At 54.4% G+C, this 27,970-nt stretch overlaps 7 protein-coding genes across 7 annotated transcripts; 4 read left to right on the forward strand and 3 right to left on the reverse strand.

Annotated features, from left to right (window-relative positions):
- Positions 1–554: 554 nt before the first annotated feature.
- Positions 555–4,453, forward strand: CkaCkLH20_08166 (uncharacterized protein; the record flags this gene model as incomplete). Its single annotated transcript, XM_038890881.1, has 4 exons — positions 555–1,021; positions 1,090–1,220; positions 1,278–1,341; positions 4,315–4,453. The coding sequence occupies 4 exons, from the start codon at positions 555–557 to the stop codon at positions 4,451–4,453; spliced, it is 801 nt and encodes a 266-aa protein (XP_038743644.1).
- A 1,915-nt stretch (positions 4,454–6,368) lies between these two features.
- CkaCkLH20_08167 (uncharacterized protein) lies at positions 6,369–6,854 on the reverse strand (the record flags this gene model as incomplete). The annotated part of the gene is made up of 2 exons (XM_038890882.1): positions 6,369–6,613; positions 6,671–6,854. The coding sequence occupies 2 exons, from the start codon at positions 6,852–6,854 to the stop codon at positions 6,369–6,371; spliced, it is 429 nt and encodes a 142-aa protein (XP_038743645.1).
- A 1,398-nt stretch (positions 6,855–8,252) lies between these two features.
- On the forward strand, positions 8,253–8,850 carry CkaCkLH20_08168 (uncharacterized protein; the record flags this gene model as incomplete). Its single annotated transcript, XM_038890883.1, has 3 exons — positions 8,253–8,379; positions 8,439–8,689; positions 8,752–8,850. The coding sequence occupies 3 exons, from the start codon at positions 8,253–8,255 to the stop codon at positions 8,848–8,850; spliced, it is 477 nt and encodes a 158-aa protein (XP_038743646.1).
- Positions 8,851–9,422: 572 nt separating this feature from the next.
- CkaCkLH20_08169 (uncharacterized protein) lies at positions 9,423–10,052 on the reverse strand (the record flags this gene model as incomplete). The annotated part of the gene is made up of 1 exon (XM_038890884.1): positions 9,423–10,052. One exon carries the CDS (start codon positions 10,050–10,052, stop codon positions 9,423–9,425), a length of 630 nt encoding a protein of 209 aa, XP_038743647.1.
- A 2,114-nt stretch (positions 10,053–12,166) lies between these two features.
- Positions 12,167–13,285, reverse strand: CkaCkLH20_08170 (GDSL-like Lipase/Acylhydrolase; the record flags this gene model as incomplete). Its single annotated transcript, XM_038890885.1, has 4 exons — positions 12,167–12,233; positions 12,305–12,982; positions 13,039–13,087; positions 13,150–13,285. 4 exons carry the CDS (start codon positions 13,283–13,285, stop codon positions 12,167–12,169), a joined length of 930 nt encoding a protein of 309 aa, XP_038743648.1.
- Positions 13,286–14,539: 1,254 nt separating this feature from the next.
- Positions 14,540–21,151, forward strand: CkaCkLH20_08171 (putative Pfs NACHT and ankyrin-domain-containing protein; the record flags this gene model as incomplete). The annotated part of the gene is made up of 8 exons (XM_038890886.1): positions 14,540–14,715; positions 14,774–15,516; positions 15,582–16,810; positions 16,873–19,131; positions 19,251–19,307; positions 19,503–19,585; positions 20,307–20,558; positions 20,611–21,151. 8 exons carry the CDS (start codon positions 14,540–14,542, stop codon positions 21,149–21,151), a joined length of 5,340 nt encoding a protein of 1,779 aa, XP_038743649.1.
- Positions 21,152–21,854: 703 nt separating this feature from the next.
- CkaCkLH20_08172 (uncharacterized protein) lies at positions 21,855–26,982 on the forward strand (the record flags this gene model as incomplete). Its single annotated transcript, XM_038890887.1, has 7 exons — positions 21,855–22,142; positions 22,200–22,391; positions 22,448–22,685; positions 22,748–23,637; positions 25,136–25,315; positions 25,366–26,795; positions 26,859–26,982. The coding sequence occupies 7 exons, from the start codon at positions 21,855–21,857 to the stop codon at positions 26,980–26,982; spliced, it is 3,342 nt and encodes a 1,113-aa protein (XP_038743650.1).
- Positions 26,983–27,970: the final 988 nt, after the last annotated feature.

The following is a 27,970-nucleotide window of genomic DNA, read 5'->3' on the forward strand; positions in this document are numbered from 1 at the left end:
TATTCATGACGAAGTGCAACATTGATACAATATTATCCATATCTTGGTCGAGAATTGTTAAGCCAGGGAATCATGGCTTTGCCAGCCAGGACTCTACCTAACTTCGGAAAAGAACATTTTCCCCTGAGATGCTATCTGAGGGATCTTTTCTTCCGAGGGCCTTCTCTCATTGGAAGAAAACAAACAAGTCTTGATTTAAGATGAAAACGAAGGCTCGTTCTTGATTGGCCGATAAATCATCACCATTCACCACGCGACTTCCTTTTCGAAACTGATAATACACCAGAGCCGCACACGTGACTGAAGCCCTTCGAGGCAGAAGTGAGGTAAAGTCGGTCTTCGAGCTCCTGCCTTCAGAGATCGATCCAATTCACCATTAAAGCCCACCGTTAAATCCCTTCCCTCTCTCTCTTCCCTACACCCTCTTCCTCCTTCTCTCTCTATCCCACACCACCACCATCATCACAACCTCTCCACAAACACTCTTATCTCTCCTCTCCGCCACCCAACCGAACTTCATCTCACCTATTCTTCTATCCCTTCCCATCATCACCATGAAGTTCACCACTGCCATCGCTTCTGCCATCCTTGGCTTCGTCGCCGGCTCCGCCACCGCGGCTGCTGTCCCTCGTGGCGCCGAGACCAACGGTATCATCGAGGTGCTGTCTGCTGACAAGGCCGACAATGGCATCAAGGGCAATGGCATCATCGAGGTTCTCTCCACTGGCGAGGCCAACAACGACATCAAGGGCAACGGCATCATTGAGGTCCTGTCTGCCGACAAGTCCAACGATACCATCAAGGGCAACGGCATCATTGAGGTCCTTTCCGCCGACAAGAAGGGCGGCTTCGGCGAGACTTGCCACAACCCCCGCCTCGACTCGCGCATCATCAACGAGAACCAGCACATCTACTCCATCCACGCCACTTGCGCCGACAACAAGGACCAGTGGGTCAAGACTCACATCCAGCTTAACCGCTGCTTGAAGAATGACGACGGCGATCTTGCCTGGGCCAACGTGTAAGTACACCATCGACCATCTCCTGCTCACGCGATCTTGAAAAAAGTCTAACCTCTTCTCTTCCCAGTGGCTACTTCGACGATTCCTGCAAGGACTGCATCCTCACCACCAGCAACGAGGACGAGTCGGAGATCCTCCTCACCTGCACCTGCATTGGCGCTCGCGACAACCGTCCCACCCCCTCTACCATCAACCTCAGTATGTTTCCTCCCTGTTTCATGTTTCCCCAGATCTCGCGCTGACACTATTCTCCAGACGATGGCATCCGCAACAGCTTTGGTGTCATCTGGTGCGGCGAGCAGACTGGCTACATTGAGGAGTAAGTCTGGGCATCACACGTCTTGGCTCTTCATTGAGAGAGTGGCTCTTTTCTTGGACGGCTAGGATGGATGGTCCTTGGAATTCTACACGCGATAGACGGCTTTCTTCATAGATCTGGGATGGACAGGCGTTTTGGACGATGATACCACTTGGAACCTGTGCCTTATTGCACCTGTTCAGGAAGAAGGGATTCTGCCCCTAGAGGCTTTCATCACAGACAATGATAATACTTTCACCGCTTTGTGACTTCTTTTTGTGACTTCTCTTCTTTCATGCGTGAAAAGTCTGCGCGACGCGTCTTCTATCTCCTTCCTGCTTTGTGCTGTTGTTCTGCTTCACGTGATGTCACTTCACCTTCAACCTCAGCCAGCCTCAGGCTTGCCTGGCAAGATCTCGCTTAGCTGGCTGGCGGTCTCTTGATTTTTCTTTTCCTGAGGCAGAACAGACCTATCACCCTGACAACCCTCCGTCTCCGAGGTAGGCCTCTTTTTTCCTCAGCCTCCCTTCCACCAGCGCTACACCAGCCTTCTACTTGACATCATTGCTCAGGCTCGTCTTCGCTGCATACATAATCAAAATACCCAAGAAACGGAAATTCTCAGCTCATGCAGAGTGCAAATCATCTCCTTGGGCACTCAGTGGAATCTCGCCAGTGCCAGGGGAAAATTGAGCATCACCTTCTTCACGTCCTCCCCCAAAAGCTTTCATCTTTCTCAAAAAAGATTTCCTCACGGGAGGCATGTTTCTGCCTTGTTATTTTTTCAAGGCAGCCCTTGGGAGGAACACAAGCGAGCCCTTTTTCACCTGCCAAAATCCCATCCACAACTTCCTCCACCCATCATCACCACCAACGTCATTTTTTCAACCATCAAAATATTCCATCACCTCCATCCATCATCATCCATCATCAAAACAACAAGATGCAACAGGCCGCCCGCCTGTAGTGCCTCAATAGGCTTTGTTACGCAGCGCGTTATGGCCAGGCTGTGCTCTGGCAGTCTTTGTCACGCGCGTGAAAAGATTTCTCCTCCAAGAGAAGATTCACAGACCCAAATCTTGGTACGGACTCCCTTGTTTTGCTTGTTCCCAGGTTCACGTCTTGATTCCTTCCTCTGTCCAGCTTGGCTGACCTTTCTTTTGCAGGTTTGACGCCGGCGTCGCGCATTCCTCGCCATCTCCAGTTCAAACAAATGGGAATACTCAGACGCGCTGCACCAAGCTCTCATGCTACAGAGCTGCCGGCAGCTCACCAATTCGAGTTCAAGCTGCCACCCCCACGCCAGACTCTGTCTCAAGGTTCGTTTCATCCCCCTAATCTGCATACTGTTCTTCTCTAACTTGGAGCAGCTGCCCAATTCGACATCTCTGGCTTTCCAGGAGCATTTGCCTCCATCGGCTCGACATGAGGACTATGGCAAAAGCTCTCGAAAGAGCTTGTTCTACTCTTCGAGGCAGTAATGAGTTGCCGCGTCTCATGCCCAGGCATGTTTCACGACCTTCTGCAAGAGCAGAGTGTCTTCGTCGAGTCTCGATGACTCGACAAGACCGAGGGCGGGACCCCTTGAAGTAAGTACTCGACTTGTCCATTCCCCGACATGCATGTTGCTGACGATGAGCTTGCAGACCGCCTCTGCACAGAGATGAACAACCATCACCGGTCAGGGGCATGCGGGTCCTCTCAGCCCTGACACGCTTCCTCTCCCTCTTTTCCCTCCTCCAATGGGGCTCAGAGGCTCAACTTCCTTCTATCTTCCGCTTCGAGGGCCAGGTCTTGCGAGCTCATCAAAGGCAAACCATGGCGTCCAGTTCCTTTTTCAAAAGCCCGCCCCAGCTATCCGTCGCTGCGAAAGAGTGGCCTGTATTACAAACGACCATGCTCGGACGGTCCAAATTGTCGCTGGCGACATCAACAAGATTCGATCCAAGGTAAGCAAGCTCCTCCAACCCCATCTCTTCTTCAGTCAGCACAGTCTCTGATACCAGCTCGCAGTTCGGATCCCTACGCTTCATCAAAGAAAAGCCATGTGCCAGTCACATCAGGCACTGAAGCGTGGGAAGAAGTCCTGCATGCGTCCCGGTGACGCATGCAGGATTTGGTAGACATCAAGTTCCTGTCCCGACCAAGTCGAAACTCGACTTGACTTTCCGCCTTTCGACTCGGCGGTCTGTCGCATCGCCTCCCATCGCGGCCGGCCCGCAACATCCTCAACGGCGTTACCAGCGCCGCGGCTGCCGGCAGCTGCGATGGCGGCTAGGTGACAGGATTGTTTGCCTCCGTCGGTTCTTGACGATGGCATTCATCAGCCATGTGCTGCTTTTGTTTTCTGTTCCAAAGAGTTTCAGTCTCGAGAAACGAAAGCAACCTCGGACTGATTCCTCAAGCACAGTGGCTCGTTGTCCTCGGCAATACAGCCTGACCTTTCCGAGAAGTACAACTGGATGTCGTCACAAGTCGACTACCAAGAATTCTGCGCATTCTCTCTCTTTTCGAAAAGAATGAGCAAGCTGAAGCTCAGTCGGCGGCCCCGCTGCTGGCACCGGTGCCACAGTTGGGGTCGTCGTTTTCGTCGCTGTCATTGCCTTTCGCTGCCCTCCCATCGATGATCCTTTCTGGGGCATCCGCGGCATTACGTGTCGGCTCTGTTCCAAGCACCCATCTGCTCCCCATCGGCGTTCAACACCAAGCCTTCAGTCAGCTCAAATGAAGAAATGGGCTTCATCTTCACAACGAAGACGACCGTTTCTCGGCTCCTGCCGGCAGGAGCCGAGAAACACAATTGCCATGTCCAAGCCACGACCTCTGGCATCAACAACGTTGGTCCTTGCCCGCCCTCATTCTTGACAAGGCGTTGAGCCGGGGTCTCCGGGATGTTTTGGAGAATGGGGTTGTGGTGTTCGCACTACCAAGATCGTGCACCGTAAGTTGCCAATCTTTGGAACGGAAAAGTGCAGAGGCTAACTCGTCTACCAGACTACTCCAACCAGAACCAACGCCCCGGGCCCTCCCGCCATCTTTCAAACTCGTCACCGCAGAGCTCAACAAAACTGCGCCGGCCGCAGGCCCCTCAGACCCTCTGGCCGAATTCTACCAAAAGGCACTTGAGATCTAGGGTCATCGTGTCACCGACAGAACTTTGAAGCAGCTCTCTTTTGTTGGTGAACACGCGATAGTCGACGTGCCTTGTTTCTCAATCTCATGGAACTGTTTGAGTCAAAAAGACGGATTGCTGTTGTTGTCGACTTGCCTCTCGAAGGAAACGAGGTTTTCTTCGACGACTATCCTGGTTCTCGGACCTTTACCGTCTCGGGTCCAAGAATCATTATCGACTGCTTCGATGGTCGTTTTCTCCCGGGGTCTCCAGATCGATGATCACAGTCAACAAAGACACAGGCGCCTACTCGGTCATCGTGACTAGCACTTACGTTTCGTTTCTCGCTCCCGACGAATTGAAACGGGGGCGTCGCCGGCGGCGTCCGCCGTTCCAATTTTCGGCGCCGGCGCCCTCAACCTGCCTTCGCCGGCGGTTCTCGCCAGTCAGCTGCACCGTCCAGCATTGTCCGGTGCAATGCTAAGGACATGTATCACCCTTTCTCGTATCTTCCGTCTCGGTCTCGGCGAAGAAAGCTTGGGTGCCCGTGCCGGAGCATCACGTCAGCGCCGGCGCCGGCGCCGGCGCTGACCATGGAGGCACACCTCTGTGGACTCGGGGGGCCGCCTTCCTGAGCCGAAGCTCACCGGTGCGTTCTCCCCAGACTTCGTTCCCAACGCGTCTTTGGCCTACACTGCTAATACCTCGCCCAGTTGCTCCGCCTTCTTCAAGTTTAAATTCCTTGAATTTGAGGCTCAACACACACATGAGAGTCATAATATTGGCCATCGTCCACAGCCAGCCATGGCTGTTGAAGCCGATGGGTCTCAGGCCGGCCCTTCTACAGCCAGCGAACAGTATCTGCACTACTTGTGGTTTCGCCTTCGACAGACATCTCATGGTGGTGGTGGCTCGCCACGGATCGACGGGGGGTGCCGGTCACCCTTCGGAGGCTGGCTCCGAACAGAACCGCATCGATCAGGATGGATGGCGGGCGCCGGCGCCCGCATCCAACGTGTAAGTTTCCCTCCTGCATCCTGGCTGCTGTTTCTCTGTCTGACCCTTCCAGGCAAACATGCGCGTCACCATGAACACTGCGTGTGGTGTCCGGCCTGGTATCTACAACGGGGACCGAGGGCGACGTCGAGCAATTCAAAAGGGCTTTCTCGGAGACAGCAGAGTGTGGCAGGGAATGAATGGTGAGGGGCAGTCAAAAAGGATTACTGTGTCGGATTGAGAGGCAGAAATTGAACATCTATGGATGTTGATTCGTATTGTTGGCGAAAGGGCTGGGTACAACAGGGCAAATTCAATCAAACAAGTTTACACAACATGAAAGATACCACGTGAAACATGGCGGTCTGATTGCATTGGCATGAACAATCTCAAGTGCGACCTGTTCGTCTCCGCTTCGTTTTGCAGAACTGGCAGCGATCCAACTGCGGATGGCATCCTTCGATAAATAAGCGACCATTCACATCACTCAACTAAGAGACACATTCTCAGAAGACATATGAGATTTGTATTCAAGGGCCAAGTGGCCGTCACCTCATCAAAGAGGGAAGAAATAGGTATTCTAGACATAAAAGAGCCGTTCCATCGTACTTCTCAATCTCCGAAGAGACATGAGGGGAGACCTCTGGGAATCATTTCGTAATTCTTGTTGCGTTTTCATCATTTTTTTGTGTTCGTTCCTTGTTTCATTCGTTTCATAAAAAGTCGTGTCGTTGATGTTGTATAACAAGACCGCGCGCTTTCCGCGGCCGAGGTTTCGGGACTTGCTCAGCGTAACTTCGTCATGTTACGCTCAGCACACCCCGACATAAGTAGGTGTGTGTCGGAGATTTCTTCGCAGGGAGATTTTTCCAACACGGATGATTCTTCTTTCGTATCTTCTCGTGCCGGCGGTTTGATGTTGTGCAAACCGCCGCCGGGGTTACATGTAGCTGGCCCACGTCTGGACGGTACGCAGGTGCAGACCGGCGAGACTGACGGGCAGCTCGAGCGGCGCTTTGTTGTTGTTGTTGTTCTTGTTGGGTCCGTTGAGACACGAGGCCGGGATCTTGACGGTGGAGTCGCCGTCGTCGAAGCCGGAGCGGGCGCCCGTGCCGTGCAGGCCGGTCGCCTCGAGCATCGCGAACTCCTCCTTCAGGCTTTCGACGTACGAGCTCTCGCTGTGGGCTGTTTCCTTCGTTAGTCTCGGGGTTCCTCGGGTTATGTAGGAGAGATGCCGCTTACTCTCAGATACGTCGGTCCTGTTGTCGAAGTCGACGGACCAGGTGTTCTCCGACGCCGAAGCGATCTCGGCGGGGCACCCGGCGGCGGCGGCGCCGTGGTTCTCGGTCGAGAGGCCGAGGAACAGCGCCAGCAGCACCGAGAGGAGCCCTATCAGCCTCTGCCACGAAGGCGAGGCCTGGGCCATGTTGGTCTGTTGGTTGGGTTGGGTGTTTCGAGGGTGACCTCGGAAGAGGGTGTCTTCAAAAGAAGAAAATTCAATAATCAACGCGGGTTCTGGTTGTCTTTAATAGCCGTTGTTTCTTTCCTCAACGCACACCCCGGCGGCGGACACCCGGCCAACGGAAGCTGGAGCCGGGGTGCAATGAGCGGTGGGCGTTCGGTCAGCCCCCTCGATTTTCCGCATGTTCGCCTCGCGATTCTCGCCCCGCCGGTTCTCTCTCTTTGAGTTTTTTTTCGGTCCCCGTGAAGCAAGAAATCCCTCGATGGGGACTGGTCCAACTGCGCTGGCCATGCATCTGTGGGCTGGGCTTCCGGCGGTAAAGGATTTCGCAATTGGGCGGGTGGTTCGTCTGGAGGCCGGATCGAGACTGGAAAGCTGGGCGGTGCATGGGTTTGCTCCGTTGAGGTTTCCACCGCGACGAACCGGATTGCGTCGAGGGATGTTTGACCCCGGCGCGGTGTCGGGGTCGTGATTGGGGCGAGAAGCGGTTGGACAAGGGTGCGTGATCACACCGCAAGAACGGAATGCGAACGAGCAGGCGAACGGGCTCCACCGGTTGACGGAATCCAGGCCCAGCGTTGGCGTGAGGGGGTCCGGGGATGGGCCGGGCCTGGTTCGTGTCCAACCCTTTTGCTCGTCCGTCCGGCGGCTCCGGCCGTGTTCGGAGTCTGTGCCGGCCGAGTCGGGGGAGGCCGGGCTTTGCTCTCGGAGCTGAGTCAACGAATGTGGCCTCAGGCCAAGGTGGGAGTGGAGGAAATGCGAGAAATTGGATGCGGATATCAGATCATCTGATAAGATGCCAATAGCCAATCATGTGTGATGCCGAGATCTTGGGTCTTCTTCGTCGGCATGGCATCCCTGCTGGAGAAGCGAAGTCTCGTTGCTGCTCATCGAGACTTAAATCTCAACTCTGCGGTGATCGCACGGTGGTTAGCGATGGTTTTTTGTTTTCAAATCTCTGGTGTATAGAGAGTGGAAGAAGGCAACATCATCCTCAAGATGCCATTCTCCAATATGTTCACCGATGTACAAATGTGCAAGTTTCTCTTTAAATTTGTATTGCGCTGAAATGTCCACAAAATATCTGGCGATGCTCTTCTTGGTTCCTCGGCATCCTCGGCCGATGTAACGTGATTCGCCCTTCGGCTCGTGGCACTCGGCCCAGTCTTCCTATCCTGCCAGTCATCGGCCCGCAAAGAGGATCCCTAGAAGTCATTGCGTATGCATTTGGTTCTTGGGAGTCATCGTGTATAAATCCAGGTCTTCTCTTTGATGATCGTCGGAGTCTCTCTGTGCTACTCGACAGTTTTCAATCACGACCGTACCAGTTACAAGCTTCCCATAGACTACATCACCGTAATAATGAAGCTGATCACCCTCATCGCCGTCTCCACCTCAGTGGTCTCTGCTCTCGAATGGCTCCCCGTCGTTCCGCTTCACGCGCGACAGTTGACCAGTGGCCCCAAATATGACTGCCACGCCGACTGCGGTACGAAGTTCCCTACCCTTAGCATAATCCCGAATCGCCACATGTACTAACTCGAGCAGGCTATGCGATCCTCGACGCCAAGCAGGGGAACTACTGCACGAACGAGACGTGGACTGGATTTCTACAAGACTGCCTCGAGTGCGCCGAGCAGTACGATATCTGGCAGTACTACGGCGACGGCGTGACGGAGGCCGCTGAGGGATGTAACCTTGACGCCACGCCTGTTTCTGCTTCCAACAGCACGAGCAATGCGACTGCCACGACCGGAACGAGTGCAACGGGATCTACAACTTCACCAACTGCTACCGGGGTAAGTGTTTCAAATTCATATGTGTCGTGTTCGTGAAGTAGCTGACTGAATGCCTCGGACAGACTGCCGCTTCGACCGATGAGTCGAGTGCCGCAAATTTGAACAGACCGGCAATCGTTGTGTTTTCAGCTGCCATACTTGTGGCTGCTCATCTTCTGTGAATATTTTTAAAAGACATTTGATTTAGATTCAGCTTTGTGTTGAATAATTGATTGATGGAAGGACTCATGTGTACATACTTCGTCAAGTGATCTTCGAAGGACGATTCATCTTCGTAACTGAGTCAGAAGTCTGAAAAATCACTATTTATCAAGAATTTCGCCATTCTCAACAGGTTACTGAGACTCGAATCATATACTCCTCCTAGTATAGTTTGATTATGTCTTCAAAAGAACTGCAGCTCACTAGACCTCTGTCATGTGATGTTCTCTCAATGCGTACTTGGCTCTTTGTTCACAAACATGTCAACACTCAAAAGGACCCAGCAGTTAGAAAACGACGAATGCTCTTATTGATAATGTTACAAAACAGCAAACGCCCATGCAATGTACCAGCCAGCTACTCCAAGCGGCTTTGTTATTTGTACAGAGAAAGCTCCGCGCGGAGTAGTAAGAAAAGAAAAAGAAACATCTTCCATCACCAAAAGTTTTTTCATCCAAGCACGCTCCTGATAAAGCCCGATTGCCAGACCAAGTGGTCCATCAAATCCCAAGAACCTCGTCGTCGCACTCGTTTAAGCAGAGCCGGTGGGCTCAGCGGCGGGGGCGCCGGAGGGAGCACCGGAGGGGCGCTCGCCGCCGAAGCCGGGGAAACCGCCGCCGAAGCCGCCGGAGGGCTGGGCAGCGCCGGGGACCTGGGTGGGGAAGCCGGAGGGGAAGCCGGAGGGAATGCCGGTGCCGTGGTTCTTGCCCTTGCCGCGGCCCTTGCCCTTGCCCTTGCCGGTGGGACGGGCACCAGCGGCGCCAGTGCCGGTAGGGGCGCCGGTCTCAGCGGCAGCGGCGCCGAAGCCGGCGGCCTCGTTGGAGCGGCTGTGGACGCGGGTCTCGAAGCCGGAGGGGCGCTCGCCGCCGAAGCCGGGGAAGCCGTGGCCGAAACCGCCGGAGGGCTGGGCGGCGCCGGGGACCTGAGTAGGGAAGCCGGAGGGGAGGCCGGTGGGGAAGCCGCCGCCGAAACCGGGGAAGCCACCACCGAAGCCGCCGGAGGGCTGGGCGGCACCGGGGACCTGGGTGGGGCGCTCGCCGGTAGGGAAGCCGGTGGGGAAGCCGGTGGGAACGGCGGTAGGGAAGTTGTCCTCACCGTCCTGGGCGAAGGCGCCGGCCGAGAAGGCGGCGAGGATGGTAGCAGCGAAAACGTTGGCCTTCATTTTGATGGTTGTTGGTTTGTTGTGGGAAGGACTGGGAGATCGGTTTGTTTGAGTTGGAAAGTTCGAAAGGAATGTGTCGAAGAACGAATGAAAGCTTGGTATCAAGAACGGAACAGAAGACTAGCTTCAATGCTGTGAATGAAAGTGATGGAGATGGTGTGGGATGAGGAGAGAAAGAAGGTTATTTCTTGGAAGGAGAAAAGCCCGATCTTTATATCAAGATGGACTTGCCACGGCCGCTCCACGTTTCCGGCTCCTGGACCGCCAATATGGCGTCAACTGGTTGAACAACTTGGCCAACATGGCGAACCGTTGCGCCATCGGACGAGATGCATCGACAAGGGGGCTGACCCAGAAGTGCGGGATGTGGGCGTTTAGCTCAGAAAACCCAGGTCAGACCCCGGAAGAGTTGCCACTGTTCGGTAGTTGAGGCAGCTTTCCTGCGGCTCAAGTGAAGCTTGGATAGGTCGATGGTCCGACTTTCCCGCATTCGATCAAGACAGAACAGTGGTGAGAAGCATGGGTGTCAAATTGTTGTCAATTTCCAACGGGTGTCCATCAGGGGTAAAGGGGGGAGGAGGAGACTTTCCTTCCGCGGCGGGATATGGATGCTGCGTGGGTGTGGATGGTGCGGATGGTGGAGCTGCGCTCACGGAGGATTGCAGAGAGGCAGATTGACGGGCAGAGGTCTAGACCAGGGCAAGGAACGACCGATCTTCTCCAGGATTGGACTCTTGACTGCTCCTGTTTGTGTGGCTGGCCGCTGGGCGTGCTCGGTTTTGGCCATTTCGTGATCCATCCGGTGGGAGGTCAACGGGGATCTCTGCGTGTGTTTCAACGGAAAACCGGGCCTAGCAACTCCACCTGTCCCTTATTTTCCGACCGTGGCCAGTTTGCCGTAAATGAAGAGACGTCGTCGTCGTCGTTTCATCTTTACACTTTAGGGCCAGATGAGCAGCGTCGTGGTTCCCAGTTCGGGGGTTTTCTCTTGATTTCTTCGGGGTTGGATGGTTGCATAGTCCCATCTCCACCGGGGACGGACCATGTCTTACTTACGCGTCCATCGGATGGCAGACGTCGCGCTTAAATGAAGCCAGGGGTCATGCCTGCGTCGGACGGGCCAGTTGGGCCAGCCTTAACAAACATCACGGCGGCAACTGAAGGGTTGCACCCGTTGAAGGTCTTGCGAGATTGGAATTTCAGGAAGTCATATCCGTGGTGTTGACGAATGGTCTGGTCCTGCAACATCGATCGGTGAGACATCTCCGAGATTTGCTTCTCTTCTCTCGGTTTAGACGAAGTTCAGACGCAATAACCATAATGTTGTCCACCGCCTCGGGAATCCGGCTTCGGACATGGTGAAGCGCTTAAAGCCAAATTGCTTCCACGTCATTCTGCAATTTTCCACTTATCGCTCGAGGAGGTCTGGTATTGGTCATGAACAGCCTGAATGTCGCGATGTGATGATATGTCGTTGCGCATCATTAGCAGAACTCTCGCTAATGCATAATTCTCTACCTGAAATTCGGTCTAATATGGAACTCGACGAGATCTCGTGTGGTGCAGCTGGAGCATGATGCTCCAGACAGACGAACACCCATTTTTAGGGCAGACCCTTTGAGTTTGTTGCTATCTATCCACAGTACATATAACTGCCGCTGCCCAGCCAGTATTTCACGGTCTAGCCAGTATCGAATGTCATCATTGATGATAATAGATGCGTGACTATCACTCGCAAGTTGCCCCTGAACAGCCTTTGTCAGCGGCGACAGGGAGGAATACTCCAAACAACTCGTCTGTGCTTGTTTGACACAAAGCGGTTGACGATGCCGGAGTGGGGTGACATTGTTTTTTAGGAAACGTCAGCGAGGGACCCCTGGTCCAAGACTCCAATTCCGGCTTCGCAAGTGGTTCGCTATCGCTCAATTTGCTTTTGTCGCTTTTGTCTGGGGCACACCCTCGTTCCAAGCCATTGTAGTTTTGGTATCATAATATTCGAGACAGACTTCTACAGAATTTTGCGTCTACGGGGAGATAGGGTTCCCTCATGTCTCTGATGCCGAAGCCGAAGAAGACCTCGCAAGACTCCTAGACTTATGATTCTCAACCGAGGCTCAGAATGGGCCACTCAGCACATCCAAAACTCGCTTGGCAATCCACGAGTGCGTGAGTGTTGTCGGGCTGCTATACGTCAGACAACATCCCAGGAGCATTACGTCTGCGAAGGTTGGAAAAAAGGAAATAAAACTCACTGATACTCGTCCCAGTAAACCCGTCTCTCGGCGTCCCCGCAGATCGTCACGTTGGGCGTCTCGCCATACGCTCCAACTAGACAGCTTCCGTATTTGCCGAGGGCCGTGAAGCCGTACGATTCGGGGGCCGCATAGTACTCGAAATCATCGAACAGAGGACGCAAGTCGATGTTGACAGCGCCGGTTTTTGACGTGGCCAGGAGTTCCCCCAGGTGGTTTGTGTAGGTTTCCAGCTGTTGCTTGGCCACGCCGTCCACGAAAAAGCCGTAAGGAAGCCTAGCCAAGTCCGGTGGTGAGATAGTCAGGATCTCGGAAGTCGGATGGGCGTCGCGCAGCTGAGTCTCGACTTGTGCGAGAGCCTGGTATGACTGAGAAGCACTGATGTTTGCGTTGAACAGGATGTCGTTGGCACCCGCGAACAGCACGAAAAGGGGCGTTGCCATCGCCGCCGAGTCGGTCGTCGAGAATCCTTCCCCTTGAGGTGTCGTCTTGCCGAGGAAGGAAACAGACTGGTCGACGACTGACGGCACCGCAATCGAACTCTTTGGCCCAGTGTATCCTTGGATGAGAGAGTTGGATGTTGTCGCCCCTCCAACAGCGTAGTCGTACAGCGGGATAGACAAGCTGCCTGCTACATACTCGGACCAGACGATGCCATTCGAGAAGCGTCCGTTGTAGCTGCCCAGAAGTAAGTACAAAACATCCAACCATCATACCTGGAGTAGGATACTAACTATTCGTCCGAAGGCCATGAACCATTTGACACTCTAGCCGAACCATTTCCTATCTCGTTTATTACTACCGTCCTTCCGTCGATCCAAGTCATATCATCGAAGTCAACGTACCGTTATCGCTGAATGAATCCCCGAATACCACAATACTAGAGAACTTTGGCGCTGTCGCCCGACGCTGCCGGGGAATTGCGGAGGCGTAGGCCGAAGCCAAGAACACCAATGACAAAGTCAAACTACGAATCGACATTATGCTGAATACCGGAGAAGCGTTACAAGTTTTGTGTCGCGTAACAGCTTGTATGCACCCACGAAAATTCGTCCTAAGTGTAGGACAACATGGGCCGTTTCGTTGATTTTATGTCTTCTCACTGCGTCGAAAACAGTACGTACATGACATCACATCCCAACTCTATTTCAACCATTTCAAGGCCGTTTCCGCGGAGCCGAGAGCATGTTTGCCTAGCATTCCATCGTGTCTAAACCGGAATCCCGACGGCTTCAATTGAGACCACTCATTGGCTTGGCGCGAGTAAGACATTCGGAGCGTCAGCCCTAGTTGAAGCCAGCGTACCGGCGCTACAGCCATGACCATGCTCTGTCAGACCTAAGGATGAACAACCAATTGTGATGTGACAAAGAAACACAGTTATCGTTTTTCTTTCTTAGGACCGCTATGTTAGGGGATTCTAAACTTCAAAATTCGCAATATGTTGTATGACAGGCCAGATCTCCAGTCGCTCGGCCCATGGCAAGAAGCGGCTCATCGGTAGACTAGCTGCGAGCGGCCACTTACCGCACATCCGTTTTCATCAGCATCATTCCGGCTGGGTTCGAGATATTCACACTCTAGAAAGCGAGACGAAACTTGTGGTCCTCGGGCTTTCTCATCGAGGTGGAGGCCGAGGCTGCTTTTGAAGCACCGCGGTAGAGAAATGCGTTTACGCATTAATACTCGGCCAGGCTCTACGAGAACATCGTCGTTTAAGTCGTACTAATCTATGCGAGTGGAGGTTTACTGGGTGAACTGCGCCGGTCATCTTCAGGGAGCTTGAATTCCATCATGTCAAGTGTGATTTATGTTAGTTTAAAACAGAAATGTTGAAGAGGCTTTAGTATCGTGAAGGCAAGCGCCACGACGCCTGAGTTGCTTCGGCTGCCCGGCATTGTGGACACCGGTACCGGTCCCGGGTTCCACTCCGCCGAGCGCCGGAACGGCCCGGTTTTTGGCCGAGTGATGTTTCGACCGGGCTGCCGATTGGCTCGCGGCGTTTGGGCTCTTCCCCGTGTTGCATTTCCATCAGGCTCTGATGCATCTTTGCGGCGTACACGTCGCTCATACGCTTCCATGCACGGGGGGCGATTTTACCCCTCTTATTGGATGACTAGAGCCGCATAATCACGCATCAGCAATCACTCTTTCGCAATCACTCGTTTGCAATCACTCGCTTGCCATCACGCATGTCTCTCCGGGTTAGAAACCGCTTACGGGCCAAACCGCAGCATGCCTAACCGTCAGGGATCTTGGAACTTGAGTCGGCGTTCTACTGCCTACAGCGATGAGGATTACGGAGGCTTCAGCCGCCGTTCCACGCTGGATCGTTGCGGCCCAGACGCAGACGGAGACAGCGCTCTAAAGCCTGGCGAGGGCCCAGGTGGACGAGGCGCCGGTGACCAGAGGTAAGAACAGATCAAGTGGTTACGAGGGGTCGTATGTTAATCAAACATGAAAAAGTAGTCAGGCGGCACTCGAGTCTTGGACGTCCGAGGTGAAGAAGCTCACGCCTGACCAGCTGGCCCTGTTCTTGCGAAACTCTCCACCCGAAGACTTCCACGACTACGCAGACACCTTGCAGCAAGCCATAAAGAAGCGAGTAGATCACGGCAAGATTTTCGGGTTGGCGAGGAAGGTTAGGCCTATCTACGACCTGGTCAAGAACTTCGGTCCCATCGCTTCCGCCGGGTCCGAATTTTCTCCCATGCCATTCTCGGGCATACTTGGCGGCATCACATCCATTCTATCCATCAGCGTTCGCGTCGACGACTACCAGACGAAACTGGTTGAGATGTTGACCTCCATGGCGTCGGAGTTAAAGATCCTCGACAAGTATAGAAAAGAATCATTGTTCGAACATGATCCAGATGTACGAGCGTCGCAGATCGAGGTTACCACAGATATCCTCCGGTTCTGCGTAGCCGCGACGCAGATCTTCTTCAACGACCGCGGCAAGGAGAGGAACGGTCTTTTGTTTGCACTGAAGTCCCAGTGGAAAGATTTCGACGCCAGGTTCGGCGAGATCAAGACTCAGTTCCAACGACACCTTGCGGAACTAGAAAAATGGAGGAACTTGGCCAATAGTCAACAACTACACTCGGTTGTGCGAGGCGTTGCTGCCATCGACAAGGCTCTCGAACACGACCGTGGCGAACGACGGCAGGCGGCCACAGAGCAGGAAGAGGCCGAGAGGCGACGTGAAACAGGTGCGTCCCGACGATGTGGTATAACAATCATGACTCAAGAGCAGTCGGAGCTGACCGTCCCGCAGAAAAGAAGCGTCGTCGTGTCGTATCATGGCTGCCGTCGATTTCCTTCATAAAAATCCAAGAGGATAACTATGACAGGCGCGTTCCTGGGACGGGCGACTGGCTGATGGAGCATTCCAGCTTCAACGCCTGGAAAGAGAGCACCGAGTCTGCGTCTCTCTGGGTCCATGGGAAGTCAGGAAGTGGAAAATCCCATCTGGCGTCCCGCGTCATTCACGACCTGAGCCAACCCGACGACGGCGGGGTTGCTGTCGCTTACGCATACTGCAGCTCCACGCAGTTGTCGGACAAGCTGAATTTTAACAACATCCTTGGCTCGCTGCTGGGGCAGCTTTACGCTCGACTACCCCCGTCCCAAGACATGGAGTCACTAGAGACGAAATCTATCTCGGCTACCAAGGAGAGTGCCTCGAGAAGCGAGATGAAGGAATGGATTCAGGACACGATAGGAAAACTTCGGTCGTGCTTCATCATCATCGACGGTCTGGACGAATGCAGTTTTTTCGAAGAGAATCAGTTCACTGATCTTTGCAACTTTATCGCTTCTCTTACGAAACCCAAGGAGTCCTCATCGATAGCCAAAGTCATTGTTTTCAGCCGTCCGAGTTACGACACTATCTCCCGCGCTCTGTCGTCATTCCCACAGATCCCAATCGACAAGGGTGCCAACATCGACGATATCAAGCGCTATATCTCCAAAAAGATTGATGAGATCGACCCCGACCCGTCAGACGACCAGCGAGAAGGTTTCGAGGACATCAAAGACATGATGCTCGGCAGTGCGGACGGCATGTTCCTGTGGGTACAGCTCAAAGTCAAGGACTTCAGAGAAATCGGAAACGTCGAGGAGATCAAGGAAGCCCTTCAGGACACGTCAGAAGGCCTTGACGAGCTGTACCAGCAGCAAATTCGCAAGATCCTTACACGCACCAAATTCGTCCGCGACCGAGCGTTGAAGGCCATTTTGTGGGTGGCAAACTCGTACAAATCTTTATCCAAGCCCGAGCTGCTGGAAGCACTCTCAGTGAAGAACAATCGCCGCGGACTCACTGGTAGTCAGAGGCTCTCTCGGAATCTACCGCTGTGCACAGAGTGCGCCGATCTCCTAGTCGAGGTGGACGGGCAATATCGTCTCATCCATGCCTCCGTGAAGGATTTCCTGCTGGATCAGTCCCATAACATCCCCGAGTATTGGGTTCTTCAATCAAAAGCTCATAGCATTCTGGCCGAGGTTTGCCTGAATACTTGATGTTCGACGACCTACGATCCGCATCTGTTTCAACGCCGGATGAGCTGCTTGACTTGGTAGACGGATACCCGTTGCTCGCGTATTCCTCTCTGTACTGGGGCGACCATATGCACTTTTCATCCTCGAAGGGCACGACAAATGAAGGTCTGAGCAATCTTTGCAACCAATTTCTTCAGGAACCACTCGCCCTCGATCTCTCAATCAAGATATTTGAGTTTGAAGAGTTCCAGATGCATCCTTTCCGGCACCATGGACATCCTTCAGCTCTCCATATCCTCTCTATTTTCAACCTCTCTGGTCTCGCCGAGACTTCACCAGGCCTCAAGCTTTCTATAAATGGGCACGATTACTTTAACCACCTTCCAATCGATTACGCCATGATTTATGGCTCCCGGGAGATGGTAATCTGGCTTCTGGATGTCTACCGCGAAGACAGCACCAAAGGCGGCGCTCTATTTCAGAGCGCGACGGGATGCTTCCAAGTACACCCGCTGGCCTCTGCGGCTGCGATGAACTGGACAGACGTGGCTCGGTCACTTATCGGGCTTGGGTTCGACAAGAACCTGGCCTTCTTCGGGATTAGACCGGAGAGTGCAATTGCTGCGGCTGCCGAAGCGGGCAGCCTTGACGCTCTGAAGATGCTGATCGATGTCGGGGCGGACGCTGATCTCCCGTGTCGGGAGTCTAATGCAACGGATTGCGAAAGCCCACTCATGAGAGCCGTCCAGCTCGGAAATGTTGAAGCGGTGGAGTTGCTACTGGAAGCAGGTGCCACCGTCAACTTCCACCACGATTTCGATGGATCAGCTTTACATATTGCGATTCGCGAAGGCGCATCGGACATTGTCTTCAAGCTTCTGAAAGCAGGCGCCGATGCAAATTTGAGGAACCTTTCTGAAAACACGGCTCTGCATCAAGCCGCTAAGAAACTGGGCGCAGGGGGTCTCGTTTGCATGCTTCTTGAAGCGGGCGCCGATATACACAGCCGAGACTTGTGGGGTGCAACAGCTTTACATCTCGCGGTCATGCGCGAGCGGAACGCAGACGACACTGTTTCCATTCTTTTGAAAGCAGGTGCCGATGTAAACATCAAGACCAATAGGCAGCAAACGGCTCTACACTTAGCTGCTCAGTACAGTACAGCGGACATCGTTTGTATGCTTTTGGAAGCGGGTGCCGACATAAACAGCCGGGATAATGAAAATAGCACGGCTCTACATATCGCGGCTATTCGCGGCGCAGCGGACATAACCCGCCTCCTACTCAACAGCGGCGCAGACTTCAACGTTGTAGCGAGCATACATTATCTTGACCTTTTTCCATTCTCTGGTTGCAGGACACCATTGTCTCTTGCTGTCAGCAGCGAGTCTCTCGAAGTTGCCAAGATCCTGCTTGATGCGGGTGCTTCTATTGGTTACACCGGCAGCGGTTCGTGCAACCCAATACTCCTGGCAGCGGAGAAGAACCTACTAGAGATACTGAACTTGCTTCTCGAACAATGCCCGGACATTAGGGGTTCATCTGGGCGAGACGACTATTGTGAAAATGCTCTGCACATCGCTGCGAAGAGAAATCATTTTGAAGTCACTGACCTCCTACTAAGGCGTTTCAACGATCCTTCGTTCATCGATGAAGAGAATGGAGAAGGAGAGACTCCTCTCACGATGTCATTGGAATCAGGACGTGAGCTCAATGCGTGGGTGTTGCTGGAACACGGGGCTGGGAACAACCTCCTAAAGCGGGTTGATTACCTACCAACAGCATTCTTCTTGGGACTCCTTCATGAAGTCATGCGACAGGTGCGCCACGGTAACACAGACTCGAATCTAGAGGCCGCGTTTGAACAGTTAGCCATTGCTGATTTCTCTGGCCCACAACTTCCGGCACATGATTCAGCTTCTGGGTTAGCTTCAGGGACTCAAAAATGTTATCCGCCGACCCCGCTGAGAATGTCCGACATTGGCGACATGATTCTTACGGGCGTGCAGTCTGCTTCTCTCGACGCTTTAAACATGGAGATAGATCATTCCGGCGACCGAACGACCCTACGCGAAAGGTTCCTCATACACCGGTTGGCCTGGTGGTTGATTTCCGCTGTCCTGGGTAATCGTGTGGATGAACTCGTCGACGCCAATACGGCCGATGAAATCAAACGGCACTTGGACGCAGAAGCCATATCCGTCGATGTCGCCCACTCTCCGCCGACTTACCTGTACAATCCGACTGTGCCTAAATCACTCGAACCACTATACAACCCCCCGTCCCCGCCCACCACGGAGGGAAGTTCGTCAGCGGAAGTCAACGTAAGTCTCGATGTGTGAAACAAAGAGCACTTTCTCCCTTCAATTTGAACAAGCCAGGCATCCGGATGGTGTCCACACTGGGTGCTGAAAAGAGTCAATGTACTGAGAAATCTCCACAGTTTGAATACTACGTGGGTCATGAATGGCTGTACAAGAAGTTCCATCACAGAGCGCCAGTAAGCGACAGTCGTCGATACGATTTCGAAAGAAGAATAGAGGAAAGACTGGGAAAAGTAGGCCATCGGAATCAAAAAGAGGTGAGCACGGGAGCCGTTGACAACTCAGAGTGCTATCTAACAATTGCGGTAGCATGAAGATAGGTGGGAGAGTTGACGAGAGTATTGTCAAGAGTATCATGCCCGGAATGCCAGCCTTATGGTCTGAATCGTGCAAACAAGGACATCCACAAGATGACCAGCGTTCGTGGTATTCCCGCTCGCGACTTGAGGTTGGCGTAAGACGTGTTGCTGGCGAGGAGTGGACCGAATCTGCATGCACGACTGACAACGGGGGTCTCAGTCGGATAACCTAATCCGGAAAATGGAGCTATTCGGGGACTCGGTGTAACGCAGAACGAGAGGGAGCTAATCGAACTCACGAAGCACGCGATCTGTGAGGCTCTTAACATTGAACGAACTACATAGCACGACGATACGAATTTCATCACTCTGTTATCTGGTGACATGTCAGATGAGTCTGAGAGGAAATCGTCGTACGATGCGACTAGATGCCCCGCCTCAGCTGAGGAAACCTGATCCTGATCAGGGATCGTGATCCGGCCGCCCGGCGAGTTCCCCGCATGGGCAATCCGAGGTGAGCTCGGAGAAGCTTCAAACCCCCGCACGCCTGACGTTATGTGTATCTGGAGGACCAACAGGGCGGGGGTTGGTATTGAACTTTTATTGAATCAGTTCATTCGTGGTGGAAGCATTTGTTGTGTCATTCTTCCAGCTGACATTCTTCCACACGCCCACTGGAATAATTGCAGCTGGAATAATTGCATCAACAACCTCAAAGAGACCAACACAGACATAAATAGACGTCTCTCTGAAGTCTCATATCCAAAACATCATGAGCGCGTTTGTAGGAGCATTCCGACCGACTGCTCGTCTGAGGTTCGCCCCAACCAGCTTCATCAACGGCCACGTGGACGTACTCGCTAACATCCAACGCAGCAACCGCGTTGCAATCGTCACAGGCGCTTCTCGCGGTATCGGTAAAGCCATCGCTCTACGGATCGCCCGAGATGGCTACGACGTCTGCATCAACGACATCGCCGCCAACCAGGCCGGCTCCGAGGAGGTAGCCGACGAGATCCGCGGCATGGGCCGCAAGTCGGTCGTCGCGTCGGCAGACGTGCGGAAACTCAACGAGGTCCAAGCAATGGTTCAGACCGCCGTCAAGAAGCTTGGCCCCCTCAACACCATGTCCGTCTCCCCTTACCCACGAGCCAGGAGCGCGAGCTAAAGAAACGGACAGGATCGCCAACGCGGGAATCGCGCAGGTCAAGCCGCTCCTCGAGCTGACGGAGGAGGACTTTGAGAACATGTTCCGCGTTAATGTCTTTGGAGTTCAGCACTGCTACCAGACCGCGGCGAAGCAGTTGATCGAGCAGGGAAACTGCACGCCCGAAGCGCCGGGAAAACTCATCGGGTGTTCTTCTATCGTGGGCTTCAAGCCCTTCGCACTTCTGTCGCACTACTCCGCGTCTAAATGGGCCGTTCGAGGCTTGACGCAGGCGTCAGCCATGGAATATGCCGAGCACAACATCACTGTTAACGCGTATGCTCCTGGTATCGTGGGCACTGCCATGTGGGATCTCATTGATGAGAAACTGGGAGAGAAGACGGGGGCTAAGAAGGGCGACACGATCAAGAAGTTCACGAATGATTTGATTGCGTTGAAGAGAACTAGTGTGCCGGAGGACGTGGCTAAGTTTGTGTCGTTCTTGGCCGGTCCGGATAGCGATTATGTGACGGGACAGACTCAGATTGTGGACGGAGGCATCAACTTCACTTGAGTCAAGACATCTATGTTTCGTATCTTACATAGGCCAAAACACATTCATCACGAAGAACAAAGAACTTGTCTTCGGAGAAGGAACTCTTTATCCTTGGCCTCGGCATATTCATGCCTAAAAAGGGAAACTGTCGTCGACTGTTTTGAGACGCTTATCCGGCCGAGTTTTCCTGATCAAGATGCCCGAGGAGAATCTCACATCCACAAGCTTTCTTCACAGCGACGCCTTGTAACAAGATTCCTTCCACTCAATGCATCTACGGAGTGTGTGCGGGTCCCTCCAGGCCGGGAGCAGGCCAAAGTCGGCGCCGTGCCCGGTGCATCAACGAGCGGCACGCTCGGGAGTCAGAGCGACTGCACCTGATCCTTTGCACAGACTCTGACGCAAAATGAAATTTTTTATCCCGGGATAATTCGACAAGTTAATTACTGAATCGGAATGATCCCGTCGGCATCGTGTGACGTGTCAAGCGCGAAGCAAAGCTGCAAAGAATATCCAGACTTCCAACAACGCGCGCTCACTTCCTTTCGAATTCCACATCCCACAACGTATCGATGGCGTTGGAAAACGAGTCCCACGAACACAGTCCCACGGCGCCCGCCATAGCCATCCCCTGCGGCGATTCGTACTTTGATTCCACCCGCCGCTTCCACGGAAGCTGGGCGGTTGGGACCCCGCGCGAGAGGGTCAAAGAGTGTGAACGATGGACGTTCTGCACGACACACCACTCGGCAAGATCATACAGCTTTGCGCCGGCGGGAGAATTCGACAGCTTCAGTATTACGAGGAAAGGAATCCATGGGTATGGCGCAGGTATGTCGAGCAGGCGGAGGAGGAGCAGGGCAGTCCCACGACGGCTTCCGTGACGACGGCGCCGAGCGGGAGCCAGGAGGAAGGACCTTCGGAGGCGTCAGAGGTGAGCGACGTCAGAGTCGACTCGGAGAAGGGAGCGGATATGCGCCTGGTCGAGTTCCTTCCCAATGACCCGGAGGTATGTTTGAAGTCGATCCGTGGGGATGGTGTGCGCGGCTGACGGACGGCGCGACAGAATCCCCAGAACTGGTCGCTGAACAAGAAGTTGTTCGTCACCTTTCAAATATGTCTCCTCACGACGGCCATTTACATCGGCTCGGCCATCTACGCTGCGGGTGTTGCGGACGTCGCGCGCACATTCGGCGTCAGTCCAGTCGCCGGCGTCTTGGGACTTACGTTGTTCGTCGCTGGGTACGGACTTGGGCCGGTAACTGCTCATTTCTGTAATATCGTGTTTTGCTCCTTGCTGATCTGTTTATACAGATGTTCTGGAGTCCAATCTCCGAGACCCCGAACATCGGCCGGAACCCCGTCTACATCGGCACTCTCGCCCTCTTCATCCTGCTCCAGATTCCGACTGTTCTGGCCGTCAACTTCGGCATGCTTCTCGCTTTTCGCTTCCTCACGGGGTTCGTCGGATCGCCGGTCTTAGCAGTTGGGGGCGCTTCACTGGCAGAGATTTGGTCGCCGAAGAAACGAGCGTATGCAATTTGTATTTGGGGTGCGTTTTCCTCGGAATCACCCATCCACCAGTCGAGACCAAGTCTAACACGAACATCGCAGGTATCGCTGCTGTCTGCGGTCCGACGGTAGGACCCATCGTCAGCGGCTTCGCGGTCGACGCCAACGGATGGACCTGGACCATCCTGGAACTGATCTGGATCAGCAGTTTCGCCTTCGTGCTGCTCTTCATTTTCCTCCCGGAGACAAGCTCCAGCAACATCCTGTACCGTCGCGTACGGCGCATCCGCAAGCTGACCGGTAACGACAAGCTCATCAGCAGACCCGAGCTCGTCGCCGAGACCATGACCAGACGGGACATCGTGCAGATGCTCCTCGTGCGCCCCTTCACCCTCAACTTCACCGAGCCGATGGTCTTCCTCCTCAACCTCTACACGGCCCTGATCTACGGGCTGCTGTACATCTGGTTCGAGTCCTTCGCCGTCGTCTTCCGCGGCATCTACGGCTTCAACACGGGGCTGGTGGGGCTGTCGTTCCTTGGCATCTTCGTCGGCGCCATCATCGTGATCCCCCCGTTCTTCTGGTACCTGCACAGGTACCTCGAGCCCGAGTTCGACGACAACGGCTTCATCCAGCCGGAGAAGCGTCTCCCGCCGGCCTTTGTCGGCGGCGTCGCGATTCCCATCTGCCTCTTCTGGTTCGGGTGGTCGTCGCGCCAGAGCATCAACTGGATCATGCCCATTATTGGGTCTGCCTGGTTCAGCATCGGGTCCTTCTTGCTCTTCAACCCCGTGCTGAACTATCTGACCGACGCCTATCCCGAATACGCCGCGTCCGTGCTTGCTGGCAACGACTTGTTCCGGAGCGCGTTCGGCGCCGGGTTTCCCATGTTCGCGACGGCCATGTACACCAGGCTCGGTGTCGGGTGGGCTAGTTCGCTGCTGGCCTTTCTTGCGATTATCTTCATACCCATTCCGATCATCTTGTGGAGGGTATGTGCCTTCACTGTGTTGTCATGGTGAATGAATGCTAATGATGTTTTAGATTGGCCCCAAGTTGCGTCATGAGTATAGCAGGCATGCTAGGAAAGACGATGCTCGTCCGAAATGATGCTGGCTCTTTGCCCTCTGTAGTAGAAACCACGACGCGCGCGTTGGGGCGTTGGGCTCAACGGTGTTATGTAAAAAGTCTTTGTCCCATACGAGTTCATGTCCATAATATAGAGTAGAAAGTATAGCCATTTTTTCTTCAATCACTGAAGGTGATGTGAATTATGAGATCTCAGAAAAAGGGTGGTCATCGCGTGGTCAGTTTCTACTCCTAGTACAAGCCGGGGACCGAGCTTCCCTGTAATCCCCTAGCCTTTAACCACTCCCTCAATATTCTAAGCCCGCGGTTGACATTGACTGGCCTGCTTCATAACACAAGCTACTGGATGATTTGAGAAGTCAGGATGCTTGAAGACTCCGAGGTCTGGAAACTCGGCTGCTTGAAGACGCCGTCAAACATCAGCTCCGGCGGCCGGACAAGGTCCTGCGCAGGGAGGAGAAGCGCTGGGGCAGAGGCGCGCCCAACAAGAGCACTAAAATCACTGCCCCGCAGCAACAAGAGCTCGACGCGAGTACTTGCGCCCTGATGGTCTAGCGGTATGATTCTCCCTTAGGGTTGTCTCTGACATCTCAAGATTGGGAGAGGTCCCAGGTTCGATCCCTGGTTAGGGCCTAGATCTTTTGCCTTTTAATTACTTTACGCGGCTCGGCTTTTTTTTCTATCAATTTTATTTCATCAGCTGAGATGTAGGTAGTAGTAGTAATTAATGTTGCTGTTGGTTGACCCTTTATAATACTCTTTGAAAGTCGTTTCTTTCATTTAGTTCCATTAGGAAACCAATCTCGGACCTTCAACAAAGCATCTCGCCATCCTCGTTCGAATTTCGGGCTTCGCTGGTTGAACACTCAGAACCACCGCACCGGCTGATAACAACACCCTTGTCCGCGAACGAGGTCGAAGTGGACTCGATATGCAGAGTATCGCACACCATGTCACGCTGCGTTGGTTGACACGCGGGATCTGCCATACGAGAAAAACACGTTCAGCCAATCGAGACGCGCACAAAGCACGATGGGCGCGGATGCGCTGCTCGTCTTTCCCCGTACGCTAATTCCACCACGACTTGTTTTCCGTTGCTGGCTGCGTCCGAGATCCGGCCCCTCCTCTAATCGGCAGGGTCTTCATGCGCATTCCTCGAAGAGTAAGGTCGCCGCCGCTCTATGCCCATGTTCCGAAGCTACTAGCCCCTCAGCAACGTCTGCGTGGACCGCGGCATGTTGATGCATCTTCTGGGATGATACGCCGTGAGGGTGACGGGGATCGTCGTCTGCGAGGCCAATGATTGCCTGCTTATTCTGCATCGTACCGGGGGTCTCTTGGCGGGAGGAAAGATAAAAGAAACCACCGTCCCTTGCGACGGCTTCGAAGTCCGGATAACAGCACGTCAACCGATTGATCACGGCCCAGACGATGGCCATCACGTACATTGACGGGGCCGATGGCTTCGCGAGGACTGTCCTCAGAGGCTGCCTGCTCCTGGTGGCTCTTGGCGTCTTGTACACCCTGGCTCAAGGAGTGAGGGTTCGATATCTGTTCTGGCGATTGAAGACGAACGGCGTCGTAAGTGGAAGCCCCGAAGCAGTCATGGAGATGTGCTCATCGCGAAACAGCCGATCATGCCACACTCACTCCTCTTCGGCCATTTCCCCGTCCTCGCCAAGCTCACCGCCGGCCTCCCGAAAGACATCCACATCAACTACATCTCCCAGCTGGTGTACGAGAACTGGCAAACCTACTTCCCCGACCGGAAGACGTGCCCGGCCTTCGCCTACATCGACCTCTGGCCGCTGGCGCCGCCGATGATCCACATTATTGACCCCGAGGTGGGCTGGCAGATCATCGGCGACCCGACGGTCAGGCGGAGCGACAACACCATGCTGTTCCTGGGGCCGCTCACGGAGAACCTCGACATGGCCAGTATGGAAGGCGCCGAGTGGAAAATGTGGCGCTCGCGGTTCAACCCGGCGTTCAGCCCCAAGAACGTCCTGTCCCTCGTCCCCGGCATGATCGACGACGTCGAGATCTTCGCCGGCCTCGTCCGGAAACACGCCGGCGCCGTCGACGGGGAATGGGGCGGCGTCTTCACGCTCGAGGACCTGACGACGAACCTGACCATCGACATCATCGCGCGCGCGGCCCTCGGCATCGAGCTGCGCGAGCAGACCGACGGGCCGAGCAAGTTGAAGTCCAGCCTCCTGGCGCAGATGAAACTGATGCGGGTCAAGGTCAACATCTTCGAGAACGTGTGGTCGTACAACCCCGTCCGCCAGTGGAAGCTGGCGCGGAACAGGAGACATCTGAAGGAGGAGCTCTACGGGCCCGTCGTGGCGTGCCTGAACAGAGACGGCGGCGGCGGGGGGTCGAGGACGTTGGTCGACCAGGCGATGCAGCCCCTGAAGGAGCTCGCCGACGAGGGGAAGACGCCGCCGCCCGACGCCAGGTTCATCACGACCGTCATCAGCCAGATGAAGATCTTCATGTTCGCCGGGCACGACACGACGGCGACGTCGATCTGCTGGATCCTCCACAACGTGGCCAAGAACCCCGAGGTCGCCCGGAAGATGCGGGCCGAGCACGACGAGGTGCTGGGGAGGGACTTGTCCGGGGCGAGGGCGCGCCTCGTCGAGGCCCCGCACCTGCTCAACTCGCTGGTGTACACGTCGGCCGTCGTCAAGGAGACGCTGCGGCTGTACCCGGTCGTCGGGTCGCTCCGCGAGGGTAGCTCTCGGTACTCGATCGTGGACCGGGAGACGGGAGTGGTTTGTCCGACGGAGGACTTCGCGATGTGGGACGGTCCCAAGGCGGTTTCTCGTGAGGATAAGCTGTGGCTGCGGGCCAATGAGTTCATTCCGGAGCGGTGGTTGACTACGGACCCGACGGATCCGTTGTACCCGCCCAAGAGTGCATGGAGGCCTTTCGGGAACGGTCCGCGAGTGTGTATCGGGATGGAGCTTGCCAATACGGAGATGAAACTGGCGTGTGTGTTTTTGGTGAGGGAGTTTGATATCGACTGTGCCTGGGATGAATGGGACGCGCTGAGGTGAGTTTCGAGCCCTTCCTTCTGAGAAGTGCCCAAGGCAGGACTGATGACCAACGTGTACAGGAATTTCACAGGCCCGAAGGAGACGATGGAGGGCCATCGGTGCTATCAGATGGGACCGGGCACCCCGCATGTCAAGGACGGGATGCCCATCCACGTCCGCCGCCGCCGGGAGGCTACGAGCTAAGAGTTCAGTCGGGGAAAGGTTAAGCAGGTCGGACTCAGGCCGGCTCGGTCTCGGGGTCGTCATCGGGTGCGGAGGAGATGGGTCCCCGCTTTGGACGGTTGCTACCGGGGATCCCAGGATATCCCCCGATGTTCGACCAATTTGAAGAGCGTGGAGTATTTCAAGCTTCGAGCTTGCTGGGGGGTACGAATACGGGACTTGTCAGTTGTGATATGCTTTTCTAGAACCCGGATATGTGAACCCAAGTGGTTTATTTTAAGAAGGCATACCCGAAGCGACGTGAGAGCCCTTCGCGGCGTTCGCATGGTGAACTCGAAGTATTCAATGGTCAGATGTGAATGCTCCAGGCGATAGTCCACAAATTGGAACAGGTGGCCAGGCTTGGTCTTGGAAGATGACCGTTGGGCAGGAGGGAGATGATCATATCAGGTCCAAAATCCGAGGTGATTGCCAAAGGCTGTCCACAATCATCCGATGAAACGGGCGTCTTCCGAGTGATCCGCCGGAAACGATGTCCGAAGAGAGGTCTTCCTCTCTGTGCTGTGCGATATCCAACAGCAGTATCGTTCCCGCCGACAGTTAACGCCGCGCGCACACGGAGGTCCGAGGTGTCCATTTAATCAGTAAGGAAACTTACCGTACGGACTAGTCCGTCGGCGGAGATGTCGACGACCGGGTCCGACGATCTCGGCCATTCGCACTCGCAATGAAGCATCGCAGCTTCTGGCCATGTAAGCGCGCGCCAGTCCAGACTCCAGCCCGGCAGAGTGGTAAGTTTCTTGGGACGCATCATCATGTGCCCCGTCTGCTCGTCTGGCGAGATCTGTCATTTGCACCACCACGACTCAAAGTTCGCGGGCGATCGGACGAAGGTGACGATGATGGTGATGGTGGTTAAGAATGAAGAAATTCATGAGATGACACTGAAAGTCTAAGCGAGAGACGAGCTGACATAAGCATACCACCGAGTCGTCATCTAAGGCCTCTC

Source organism: Colletotrichum karsti (genome assembly GCF_011947395.1).
Source record: "Colletotrichum karsti strain CkLH20 chromosome Unknown Scaffold27, whole genome shotgun sequence".
NCBI lineage: Eukaryota > Fungi > Ascomycota > Sordariomycetes > Glomerellales > Glomerellaceae > Colletotrichum > Colletotrichum karsti.